This window comes from Echiichthys vipera, assembly GCF_963691815.1.
Source record: "Echiichthys vipera genome assembly, chromosome: 17".
NCBI lineage: Eukaryota > Metazoa > Chordata > Actinopteri > Perciformes > Trachinidae > Echiichthys > Echiichthys vipera.
The window spans coordinates 1,456,742-1,469,967 of NC_139842.1; the positions used below are offsets into that span (position 1 = coordinate 1,456,742).

General features: G+C 41.6%; 1 protein-coding gene across 1 annotated transcript; it reads left to right on the forward strand.

Moving 5' to 3' along the window:
• Positions 1-302: 302 nt before the first annotated feature.
• Positions 303-8,185, forward strand: kat8 (K(lysine) acetyltransferase 8). The gene is made up of 11 exons (XM_083930661.1): positions 303-674; positions 1,743-1,817; positions 1,984-2,162; positions 2,247-2,300; positions 2,439-2,603; positions 3,366-3,455; positions 3,569-3,709; positions 4,577-4,670; positions 5,334-5,484; positions 5,594-5,748; positions 7,573-8,185. Exons 1-11 carry the CDS (start codon positions 359-361, stop codon positions 7,635-7,637), a joined length of 1,485 nt encoding a protein of 494 aa, XP_083786787.1. The 5' UTR covers positions 303-358; the 3' UTR covers positions 7,638-8,185.
• The last annotated feature ends 5,041 nt before the right edge of the window (positions 8,186-13,226 follow it).

The window sequence follows — 13,226 nt, forward strand, 5'->3', positions numbered from 1 at the left end:
TCCTCAAAGCAATTTCAGTCAAAAAAATAAAAATAAATGTGAATATTAAATATTTTCAATTAAAAAAAGCATCACGAGCTCTGCGAGGGATGACGTCACGAGGAGGCGGGAACTATTTTGTTTCTTTTTTTAAATTTATATTATTATTTCTATATTTTAAAAAATACATGTTTCGGCATTGTAATAAATCTGGCAGATGTAAGAAAATAAAGGTGAATATTGAATCTTTTTTAATAAAAAATAAATAAAATTCGACAAAAATCTCTGGCGGAACCGACGCCATCTTGTCAGATTCCCCTCTACGCAGCGGTGTGTTGTTGTTGTTTTTAACCGTTCCAACCGTAGACAGTTAACGGTTATGACGGGCGGGAGCGACTTCCACAAAAGCTTCACCAACAGCACGGACTCCGAGCCCAGAATGGACGTGGACACGGACTCCGTTCATACGGAGAGCGAGCGGGCTGAGCTGGACAGAAGTGTCCCGGCTGCTTGCTCCTCTAACGGCAGCGGCGGGGAGGACGACGAGGCGGAGGCCATCGGCCGTATGAGAGAAGCCGCGGGCTCTGGTAGTCACCACATCCCGAGCAGAAGCGTGTTCTGCGGCGGCAGGGAGCAGGAGGTGACGGTGGAGATTGGAGAGACGTATTTATGTCAACGAGCCGATAAAACATGGCGTGAGTGGGTGTTTTTTGTCTGACTCTAAGGTCAGTTACACGGGCTCCCTTTTTTTGTTTGTTTGTGGGAGAATTTAAACCAATATCCCTTAAAATGATGCGCAAATTAACATTTGTTAGCCTAAAATCATGGCGCTGATCGGCACCGGTGATGGAACCATAACAGTGTAAACAACGACAGGAGAGCTGATGCTAACACAGGTGTAAACAGGCTGACGCTGCAGTTTGGAGGATTATGACTCAGCCGAATAAAATAATGACTCAACACAAACAGGTCACGTTTAATCTGGAAAATAACATCAAGTGTGTTTGTTAATAAACCAGGAGGATTAAAGTGTAGAAGTCTGAGTGGAGTTTGGTGAGACGCTAAACTCGCCTTTAAGAGTCTTTGAGTACTGAGGAAGGCGCTGTATCAAACTGCTCTAATACTATTATTATTATTATTATAAATAAATGTATGAGTAGGACCTCTTTAACACATGCACACAGAAGTATATAAATGTAGAAATTTATGGGCAGTATTTATCTATTATTTTATTTATTTATTTGTACATTAATTTATGCATTTATTCCTGTATTTATTTATTTATTCATGCATGTATTTATCTATACAATTATTTACTAATTTATTTATATGTACATTTATCTATACAATTATTTATTTATTTGTAATTTAATTTCTGCATATATTTATTAATTTATACATTTATTCATGCGTTTATTTATTTGTGCATATTTTTATGCATGTACTTTTTAATACATTTATTTATTTTATATATATATATATTTATTTATTCATGCATGCATGCATGCATGTATCTGTACAATTTTTTATTTGTTTGTACATTTATTTATGCATTTATTTTTTATTTGTGTATTTATTTATTTATTCACCCATTTATTTATTTATTCCTGTAATTATTTATTTTTTTATTCCTGTATTTATTTATTTATTTATTTATTGTGACTTATTCCTCCGTACAGGAAATATAAAACTGTCATTTGTTGCTGACAAAAGTACCATGTGTAAAAGTCTCATTAACTAATGGATCGTTTTTTCTTCTTCAGATACGGCAGAGGTCATTCAGTCCAGGCTGAACGAACAGGAGGGCAGAGAGGAGTTTTACGTTCACTATGTTGGATGTGAGTTGACTTCCTTCACAGCTGCACCATCACCGTTCATGTCTTTAGCTTCTTCTCAATTCTCCCTGCTCCACCCTTTAATTTCCTTCCTATTTATTTTCCTTAATATGCCCATATACTCTCTCCATGCCCTCACCTGCTGCTTCACCTTTTCTCTGACACGCAGTCAACCGGCGCCTGGACGAGTGGGTGGGTAAGGCGCGCCTGGCGCTCACCAAGACGGTGAAGGACGCGGTGAGGAAGAGCACGGAGATCGGAGGCCTCGGTGATTTGTGTGACCAGCCTGAAAGGAAGATCACTCGCAACCAGAAGCGCAAGCACGACGAGATCAACCATGTGCAGAAGGTAGAGACACTTTCTATCGTGCTGTCTGTGGGTAAACCCTTTTATGTATTTTTTATATTTATCTAATTGCGTTTTCCTTTGCAGACGTACGCAGAAATGGACCCAACGACAGCGGCCCTGGAGAAGGAGCATGAGGCGGTAGGAAGTGTTTTAACAAAGATTACAAAATAAAAGAGCAAACATAACGACCTTATTCTGCTGCTACATGTTTTGGCTAAAGTGGCCGATGTATTTAACATTTCCCTCGCTGCACCACCTCGTGTGTCTCTCCCTCAGATCACCAAAGTGAAATACGTGGATAAGATCCAGATAGGGAACTTTGAGATCGATGCCTGGTACTTCTCGCCGTTTCCCGAGGACTACGGAAAGCAGCCCAAGCTGTGGATCTGCGAGTACTGCCTTAAATACATGAAGTACGAGAAGACCTTCAGACACCACCTGGTCAGTGCAGATTTCACTCTGTGCTTCTCGTGGAATCACTTCAATACAAGATAAAACAGCGGCCCCATCATTGTTTTTCTACCTTTGATCGGGCGCTTTCACACCAGCCATGTTTAGTTTGGTTTAATCGAACTTTAGTGCGTTTCCTCTTTTGCTGCCGTTTGTTTGTTCAGGTGTGTCCTACTCAGGTATCGCGTATTGTTTCGAAACACGTCACACGCATTGATGACGTCATGGCGATGCGTGGCTTTGTTTCCAGATCTTTCCGTAGACCTCGGAGTTTTTGTGCGTCTTGTCGACTGTTTTTGAATCTTTTCATCGACCAAATCTGCAGTAAACACTCCACCTCCGCATCACACCAACGTGAACCTTTCACCGCCATTGTTTGAAATGTCCGCGCATGGTCCCTCCTTTTTTTTTCTACGTCCCAACAGGCGCACAGGAAATGACCTCAGAACCGCCGTAGGCCTCGTGCTCGTACACGTGCGCACGCTCATGCTTGTACACGTGCAAACGTGCTTTACTAAAGCCCACCTCTCCCAAACGGGCCGTGGACGGCAAGCGTGCCGCACATAGACGCGGTACGGGTGCACTCACACTGGTCAAAGGAACCAGACTTTAGCCGTGAAACCTGTTTGGGCACGGTACGGAGACACAGTGTGAGTGCGCCCTTAAGTTTAGTTCCTACATGATTATGTGAAGTTCATCCTGTTGCACCTGAACGTAAGAGGTTTGACCCTTTTTGGACCTGTGTGTCCTCAGTCTCACTGTCAGTGGAAACAGCCTCCAGGCAAAGAAATCTACAGAAGAAGCAACGTGTCTGTGTATGAAGTCGACGGGAGGGACCACAAGGTGAGCGCAGCTGGAACCCTGTCACGATAAACAACAACGATTCATCATCTGGTGTCTGTGTCCCGCTGCTCGTCCTTGCCGACCCTTCTGATTTGATTGTTTCCTGTTTGCAGATCTACTGTCAAAATCTCTGTCTACTAGCGAAACTATTCCTCGACCACAAGACGCTTTACTTCGACGTGGAGCCGTTTATCTTCTACATCCTCACCGAAGTCAACAAACAGGGAGCGCACATCGTCGGCTACTTCTCCAAAGTAAGACCCGCTTCTCTGCTTTTGACCCGCTGCTGTTCACTCGCTCATCACACATCTTCAGCCTCTTATCCGGGGTCGGGTCTCGGTGGCAGCAGCTTTAGCAGGGGACCCCAAACTTCCCTTTCCCGGGCCACATTAACCAGCTCTAACTGGGGGATCCTGAGGCGTTCCCAGGCCAGTGTGGAGATTAATGGTGGGACACGATTTAAAAAAATGAATCTAATTAAATTAGAGGCTTTGTAATTAATTAATCCCATTTCAATATTTGACACAAGAAGCAAAATTTTCAATTTAAAAGGATTTTGGTTCATGACTTAATCAATGATTACAAACAACAATGAGTTTAAACAACAGAATGCGTTTATTTTTATCAGTGAGCAAAAACCTTTTGTAAACTTAGACGTCTGAAACACATTTGTTTGCTTTATAAAAAATAAAACAGCGCTTAGAACAGTTTATTTATTTACTATAAGAAAAGTGGAAACTTTACATTGCAAAAATATTTAGAATAAAATCTTTGGCATAAAACAAAGAGTTTAACATGAAGTGATTTTTCTCCATGTTTCAAAAACATAATGTAAAGCTGCTGTTACGCTGCAATTTCCCAGCCTGCGATCAATAAAGTATTTATTTTATTTTCTATTCTATTCTGTGAGTGAGTTAGCAGCCTAGCTACATGTAGCGTGTACTCTGCTGTTTACAGGAATCTGGTGCACGTGCACTGACGAGCACTCGATGGGAGGGAGGGAGGTGGTTGAGGGGGAGGGTTGTTAGAGTTTAAACATTCAGAATTTGTCTGAGTCAGCTCGATCTGCCAGACTGCTGCTTTAATAAATATTCTCTGACCTGGTTTTGTTTTGTTTTCAGGAGAAAGAGTCTCCAGACGGGAATAACGTGGCGTGCATTCTCACTCTGCCGCCGTACCAACGCAGAGGCTACGGGAAGTTCCTCATAGCTTTCAGTAAGTGAGACCACAACAGACGATAGAATGATGCTAAAGAGGAACACATGAACAGGTGTTTCTGTTATGTTACACCATAAACGCTCCAGAATGATAAATAATCATGACTGTTTTCCCACAGTTTCATCTTTTCTTTGTAGTGAAAGAAGCCAAAAAAAGGGGTCCGGGCTAGCTGTCACTCAAGAGGCCACGCCCCTTATTATTCATAAACGTTAACCTACAATAACATAAAAACTAGCCTGGTACAAAAAACTTTCCCCCCCTTCGGTGTTGTCATGGAGATGTGAGCTAAACACACAGACTAGAATGTTCTTTTGTCCTTAAACAGGTTTAATGATGCTGTGTAAACGGCCTGTTTAACATGGGGCTCAATGAGAAACTGCTCTGTTATGAAACCTGCCCCTAGTGGACACTCAGAGAACTGACGCTGACGGAGCTTCCTGATTGGATCAAACAGGAAGTCTCTCTCTGTGGGCGGGGCTTGTTCAGTAAACATCCGCCAGATGGACGTATCACCCTCCCCCCCAACGTCACATACATGAAAATGAGGACAAGATGGAGCCTCCCGTAGGCGAGGACGATTGGATCAAGATGAAAGAATTTTCATGCTGCGTCCATTTTCTAAACTATAAAGAGCCGTTCCTGTTCTTCCCGTGTCTGCAGGTTATGAGCTGTCGAAGCTGGAGAGCACCGTCGGGTCTCCAGAGAAGCCTCTGTCCGATCTGGGGAAGCTGAGCTACAGAAGTTACTGGTCCTGGGTCCTGCTGGAGATCCTGAGGGACTTCAGAGGAACGCTGTCCATCAAAGACCTCAGGTACACACACGCACACACACACACACACACACACACACACACACACACACGCTGCATCTTCTCTGACTCTGAGGCTCACGTCACACCCTCCCGCCTCTCCTCTGCTCAGCCAGATGACCAGCATCACGCAGAGTGACATCATCAGCACGCTGCAGTCGCTCAACATGGTGAAGTACTGGAAAGGTCAGCACGTGATCTGTGTGACGCCCAAACTGGTGGAGGAGCATCTGAAGAGCGCCCAGTACAAGAAACCCCCGATCACAGGTGAGGCCTCGGCTTCTCGCTCTTATTCCTGTTTTTAAGGCTTTAAAAAAGCTTCATATAAACGTTATAAAGAACTTTAATGTGATTAAAGAGAAGGATCACTATTTTGTTTAAGTGTTGCACGAGAAACTGATACTAGAAAGGTGGAGATTCATCACGTTTGTGGTTTTCAGAAAAGTACGAAGGCAACATTTTGTTCTGGTGACTGTGTCGGTATGATGTTCAAAAATAAACACACAGCGACAAAAAATAAAGACCAAATATGACGACAAAGACAGGAACAATGATTACAAATAGATGTTAAATGGATTTGAGAGGAAACAAAACGGTGACAGAAACATAAAATGACTAAAAATAGATGCAAAACCAGCACAAAAAGATGCAAAATGACTAAAAATAGATGCAAAACCATCACAAAAAGATGCAAAATGACTAAAAATAGATGCAAAACCACCACAAAGAGATGCAAAATGACTAAAAATAGATGCAAAACCACCACAAAAAGATGAAAAATGACTAAAAACAGATGCAAAACCACCACAAAGAGATGCAAAATGACTAAAAATAGATGCAAAACCACCACAAAAAGATGAAAAATGACTAAAAACAGATGCAAAACCACCACAAAAAGATGCAAAATGACTAAAAATAGATGCAAAACCACCACAAAAAGATGCAAAATGACTAAAAATAGAAGCAAAACCACCACAAAAAGATGCAAAATGACTAAAAATAGAAGCAAAACCACCACAAAAAGATGCAAAATGACCAGAAATAGATGCAAAACCACCACAAAAGATGCAAAATGACTAAAAACAGATGCAGAACCACCACAAAAAGATGCAAAATGATTAAAAATAGATGCAAAACCAGCACAAAAAGATGCAAAATGACTAAAAATAGATGCAAAACCAGCACAAAAAGATGCAAAATGACTAAAAATAGATGCAAAACCATCACAAAAAGATGCAAAATGACTAAAAATAGATGCAAAACCACCACAAAGAGATGCAAAATGACTAAAAATAGATGCAAAACCACCACAAAAAGATGAAAAATGACTAAAAACAGATGCAAAACCACCACAAAAAGATGCAAAATGACTAAAAATAGAAGCAAAACCACCACAAAAAGATGCAAAATGACTAAAAATAGAAGCAAAACCACCACAAAAAGATGCAAAATGACCAGAAATAGATGCAAAACCACCACAAAAGATGCAAAATGACTAAAAACAGATGCAGAACCACCACAAAAAGATGCAAAATGATTAAAAATAGATGCAAAACCACCACAAAAAGATGCAAAATGACTAAAAATAGATGCAAAACCACCACAAAAAGATGCAAAATGACTAAAAATAGATGCAAAACCAGCACAAAAAGATGCAAAATGACTAAAAATAGATGCAAAACCACCACAAAAAGATGCAAAATGACTAAAAATAGATGCAAAACCACCACAAAAAGATGCAAAATGACTAAAAATAGATGCAAAACCAGCACAAAAAGATGCAAAATGACTAAAAATAGATGCAAAACCACCACAAAAAGATGCAAAATGACCAGAAATAGATGCAAAACCACCACAAAAGATGCAAAATGACTAAAAATAGATGCAGAACCACCACAAAAAGATGCAAAATGACTAAAAATAGATGCAAAACCACCACAAAAAGATGCAAAATGACCAGAAATAGATGCAAAACCACCACAAAAGATGCAAAATGACTAAAAATAGATGCAAAACCACCACAAAAAGATGCAAAATGTGGTGACGTTGCTGCTGCTGCTGTGACTGACGCGTGTTTCTCTCTTTCCTCAGTCGACACCATGTGTCTGAAGTGGGCGCCGCCAAAAATCAAACAAGTGAAGCTGACGAAGAAGTGAGAGGAGGCGGAGCCACGCCGCTGGCCACGCCCCCTGCCCCCCCCCCCCCCCCCCCTGTTCTGGTTAAACTGTAAATAGTCGTTCGTGTCGGTATTTTCTTAAAACATGTCACTAAACCACAGCGTCTCCTCTTTCTTTCTTTCTTTTTTTTAGGCTTCACAGTCATAAAGTCTGGACTCAGAGTCAGACGTCTGTGATTTAACACAGATTCATGTTTTTATTGTTATTAAACCTTTAATTTAAATAAAAACACATGAATAAAGTGAGTAAATGCACAGCAGCCAGTGAGACAGTGACCACGTGCACCTCTCCTCAGAGAAGATCTCATAACAACACAAGTGACATTAATTACAGATCCATGTATAACTTTATAGTTTTTATCATATTTCCCAGTGTCTTTGCTCAAAGTTTCCATAATTACCAAATATAATGAATAATGAATGTTTCTGATTCCAAACACGAGCAAAGTTGTTTTGTTTTTTTCAGTGAAGTTTTTTAAAGTCAGAGTCGTTTTTTCTGTCACTTCTGCAAAATGTGACAAATACGTTTCACGCAATACAACTAAATATATATAAATATTTATACAATAAGTAAATAAACAGTCCAAATTCTGAAAAGTGCACGAGAAACATTCCGTTGTTGACCATTAAAATAATAAATATAAATATTTAAAAAAACATATTCAGTTTCAGTCAAACACTGATGATTTAAATAAAAAATATAAATAATGTGAATATTTAAAAAAACATTCATTTTCAGTCAATTGTTGAGCATTAAAATTAATTAAAAAATAATAATATAAATATTTAAATAAGAAATTGATTCAGTTTCAGTCAATTGCTGATCATTAAAATAAAAAATAAATATTTCAAAAACATCAGTTGTTGTTGTTGGTCATTATAATAAAAAATATAAATAAATAAGAATAAAACATCAAACAGAGGCAGATGAGTAAAAGTGTAAAGCAGCAGCAGAAAAACTTTTAATTAATAAATAAAATCAAGTTAAACGTGGATAAAGTGCATAAATCTGTAACCATGGTAACAACCAGCAGGGGGCGGCAGCAGCAAGTCAATAAAACTGAATTCTTTTATTTTTGAATTTCTTTTATATTTTAATATTATTTGAACATTTCAACAAAAAAAGATTTAAAACAAACTAAATAATAAACATAAATAATAAATTCCTCATAAACAGAAGAAATAATAATTATCACACATTAATTTCCACGTTTGATCTTTGAAGAGAATAAATGACGTCAAACATTAAAAATCCATAAACATCAAATTCAAACTTTACACCAAGAGTTTTGTTTTCTTCATCCTTTTAAAACAAACTTTAATTTTCAGTCAAGTTCATTTTTTTAAGAACGTTAAAAACGTTAAAGCGTCGGAAAGAAAACGCTTTAAATTTACATTTAAATCACATTAAATAAATAAAAGGGAGGATTTGAATGTGACGATGTGCTTTTTATTTTATTTAATTTAATTTGCTGAAGGTTTGTTTACAGAGAAACACTTCAAAGCACTTTATTATTATTATTATATTTTTATTATTATTATTATTATTTACAGCTGTTTTTTCTGGTGATTTTCATGTTTTATTCTATTTTTCGTGACAGAAAAATTTGAATCTGTAGCAAAAGAAGTATTTTTGATTTTATTCCTGTTCAACTTTTTGCAGCAGAAAGAAGAATTTTATAATATTAATAATATAAATAATAATCTTTGGGGAAGTGTCTGACCTCATTCATTCATTCATTAATAATATTTAATCCTTAAAAAATCCACAATTATTACTTTCAATATACAATCATAATAATTGAGTCCAGTTAAAGTTTAAAATTTAAAAACCAGCACAAAAAGATGCAAAATGACTAAAAATAGATGCAAAACCAGCACAAAAAGATGCAAAATGACTAAAAATAGATGCAAAACCAGCACAAAAAGATGCAAAATGACTAAAAATAGATGCAAAACCAGCACAAAAAGATGCAAAATGACTAAAAATAGATGCAAAACCAGCACAAAAAGATGCAAAATGACTAAAAATAGATGCAAAACAACACAAAAAGATGCAAAATGACTGAAAATAGATACAAAACCAACACAAAAAGATGCAAAATGACTAAAAATAGATGCAAAACCACCACAAAAAGATGCAAAATGACTAAAAATAGATGCAAAACCACCACCAGGGTTAGGGTTGGGGTTGGGGTTAGGGTTAGGGTTGGGGTTAGGGTTAGGGTTAGGGTTGGGGTTAGGGTTGGGGTTAAGGTTTGAGATTAGGGTTAGGGTTTGGGTTAGGGTTAGGGTTAGGGTTAGGGTTAGGGTTGGGGTTAGGGTTAGGGTTGGGGTTAGGGTTGGGGTTAGGGTTAGGGTTAGGGTTGGGGTTAGGGTTGGGGTTAGGGTTGGGGTTGGGGTTAGGGTTGGGGTTAGGGTTGGGGTTGGGGTTAGGGTTGGGGTTGGGGTTAGGGTTAGGGTTAGGGTTGGGGTTAGGGTTAGGGTTAGGGTTGGGGTTAGGGTTGGGGTTAGGGTTAGGGTTACTTTAGAGACTTGAATTTTGGGCTACCCCCCCTATTTCATGGATGCTGAGTTCACTCGTGCTGGTTTCGTTGCGATCGGACATCGGGAACCCTTTGATCTTAAACAATCATGTGCCTATTTTTTTTTCCTTAGGTCCTCATTTGTTGAGACTTTGCCTACCCCCCTAATTATGGCCACGCGCTTTCCATCTCGGTACCAAGATGGAGTCTCTACGACGTTCCTGTCAAAAGTTATTGCCTATTTAAAATAGGGTTAAGGTTTGAGATTAGGGTTAGGGTTGGGGTTAGGGTTAGGGGTTGGGGTTGGGGGTCGGGGTCGGGGTCGGGGTTAGGGTTGTGGTTAGGGTTAGGGTTGGGGTTAGGGTTAGGGTTAGGGTTGGGGTTAGGGTTAGGGTTAGGGTTGGGGTTAGGGTTAGGGTTAGGGTTAGGGTTAGGGTTAGGGTTAGGGTTGGGGTTAGGGTTAGGGTTGGGGTTAGGGTTAGGGTTAGGGTTGGGGTTAGGGTTAGGGTTAGGGTGGGGGTTAGGGTTGGGTGTTAGGGTTGGGGTTAGGGTTGGGGTCAGGGGGGTCGGGGTTAGGGTTGTGGTTAGGGTTAGGGTTGGGGTTAGGGTTAGGGTTAGGGTTGGGGTTAGGGTTAGGGTTAGGGTTGGGGTTAGGGTTAGGGTTAGGGTTAGGGGTTAGGGTTAGGGTTAGCGGTTGGGGTTAGGGTTAGGGTTGGGGTTAGGGTTAGGGTTAGGGTTGGGGTTAGGGTTAGGGTTAGGGTGGGGGTTAGGGTTGGGGTTAGGGTTGGGGTTAGGGTTGGGGTTTAGGGTTAGGGTGGGGGTTAGGGTTGGGGTTAGGGTTAGGGTTGGGGTTGGGGTTAGGGTTGGGTTGGGTTAGGTTAGGTTGAGATTAGGGTTAGGGTTAGGGTTAGGGTTGGGGTTAGGATTGGGGTTAGGGTTAGGGTTAGGGTTGGGGTTGGGGTTAGGGTTGGGGTTAGGGTTAGGGTTAGGGTTAGGGGTTGGGGTTAGGGTTAGGGTTAGGGTTAGGGTTAGGTTTGGGGGTTAGGGTTGGGGTTAGGGTTGGGGTTAGGGTTAGGGTTAGGGTTAGGGTTAGGGTTGGGGGTTAGGGTTAGGGTTAGGGTTGGGGTTAGGGTTAGGGTTAGGGTTAGGGTTAGGATTTCAGGGTTAGGATTACTTTAGAGACTTGAAATTTGGGCTACCCCCCCCTATTTCGTGGGTGCTGAGTTCACTCGTGCTTGATTCGTTGTGGTCGGACGTCGGGAACCCTTTGATCTTAAACAATCGTGTGCCTATTTTTTTTTTCCTTAGGGTCTCATTTGTTGAGACTTTGCCTACCCCCCCTAATTATGGCCCTGCGCTTTCTCCATCGGTACCAAGATGGAGTCTCTACGACGTTCCTATCAAAAGTTATGGCCTATTTAAAATAGGGTTAAGATTTGAGATTAGGGGTTAGGGTTAGGGTTAGGGTTGGGGTTAGGGTTAGGGGTTGGGGGTTAGGGTTGGGGTTAGGGTTAGGGTTAGGGTTAGGGTTGGGGTTAGGGTTAGGGTTAGGGTTAGGGTTGGGGTTAGGGTTAGGGTTGGGGTTAGGGGTTAGGTGGGTTAGGGTTAGGGGTTAGGGGTTAGGGTTAGGGTTAGGGTTAGGGTTAGGGTTGGGGTTAGGGTTAGGGTTGGGGTTAGGGTTGGGGTTAGGGTTAGGGTTAGGGTTAGGGTTAGGGTTAGGGTTGGGGGTTAGGGTTAGGGTTAGGGTTGGGGTTAGGGTTAGGGTTAGGGTTAGGGTTAGGGTTGGGGTTGGGGTTAGGGTTAGGGTTGGGGGTTAGGGTCAGGGTTAGGGTTAGGGTTGGGGTTAGGGTTAGGGTTGGGGTTGGGGTTAGGGTTAGGGTTAGGGTTAGGGTTGGGGTTAGGGTTGGGGTTAGGGTTAGGGTTGGGGTTAGGGTTGGGGTTAGGGTTAGGGTTAGGGTTGGGGTTAGGGTTGGGGTTAGGGTTCAGGGTTAGGGTTGGGGTTAGGGTTAGGGTTAGGGTTAGGGTAAGGGTTGGGGTTAGGGTTGGGGTTAGGGTTAGGGTTAGGGTTGGGGTTAGGGTTGGGGTTAGGGTTAGGGTTGGGGTTAGGGTTAGGGTTAGGGTTAGGGTTGGGGTTAGGGTTGGGGTTAGGGTTGGGGTTAGGGTTAGGGTTAGGGTTGGGGTTAGGGTTGGGGTTGGGGTTGGGGTTGGGGTTAGGGTTGGGGTTGGGGTTAGGGTTAGGGTTAAAGTCACGTGACGGCTCAGGTCAGAATCCTGAGCTCTGTCCTGCAGCGGCGTCATCGCTCATCGCTCATCGATCACAGTATTGATGATTCCAGCACCGGCGGCTGTGGCTGCTCGTCTCTGCAGGAGTGAACGATGGTGAACGTTCAATAAAGATGATTTCAACCTCATAAAACCGGCACCAGCTTCATGTTTCAGTCTTTTACTGTTTATGTGTTTCACACACACCTCGTTTCTACACATTTAATAGTTTATTTAGTTTATTTGTTTCAGGGAACAAGAACAAAAGTCACTGTTTAAAGTGTAAAACGATGATTTGCACCAGATATCAGCTAAAAGCTCAGAACAGCGTCTGTGCAGTGAACAAGAAGAATTATTACTTTATTAATCCTGCAACGGGAAATTCAAGTTTTTCACTCTGTTATTAAACATGTTACACACACACACACACACACACACACACACACATACACACACACACACACACACACACACGCACACACACACACACACACACACATACACACACACACACACACAGGCCTTAAATACACACACATGCACAAACAGGACCTCTATGTTGGTTGGGCGGCAGTAGCTCAGTCCATAGGTGACTTGGCTGGGAACTGTACAGTCGCTGGTTCAAATCCCTGTGTGGACCATGTATGGAGCGTGGTCTGGTGGCTGGAGAGGTGCCAGTTCATCTCCTGGGCACTGCTGAGGTGCTGTTGAGCAAGGCTCTGAACCCCCAACTGCTTGGGGCGCTGGTCACTGGCAGCCCCCCCCTCTGTGTGTGTGTGTGT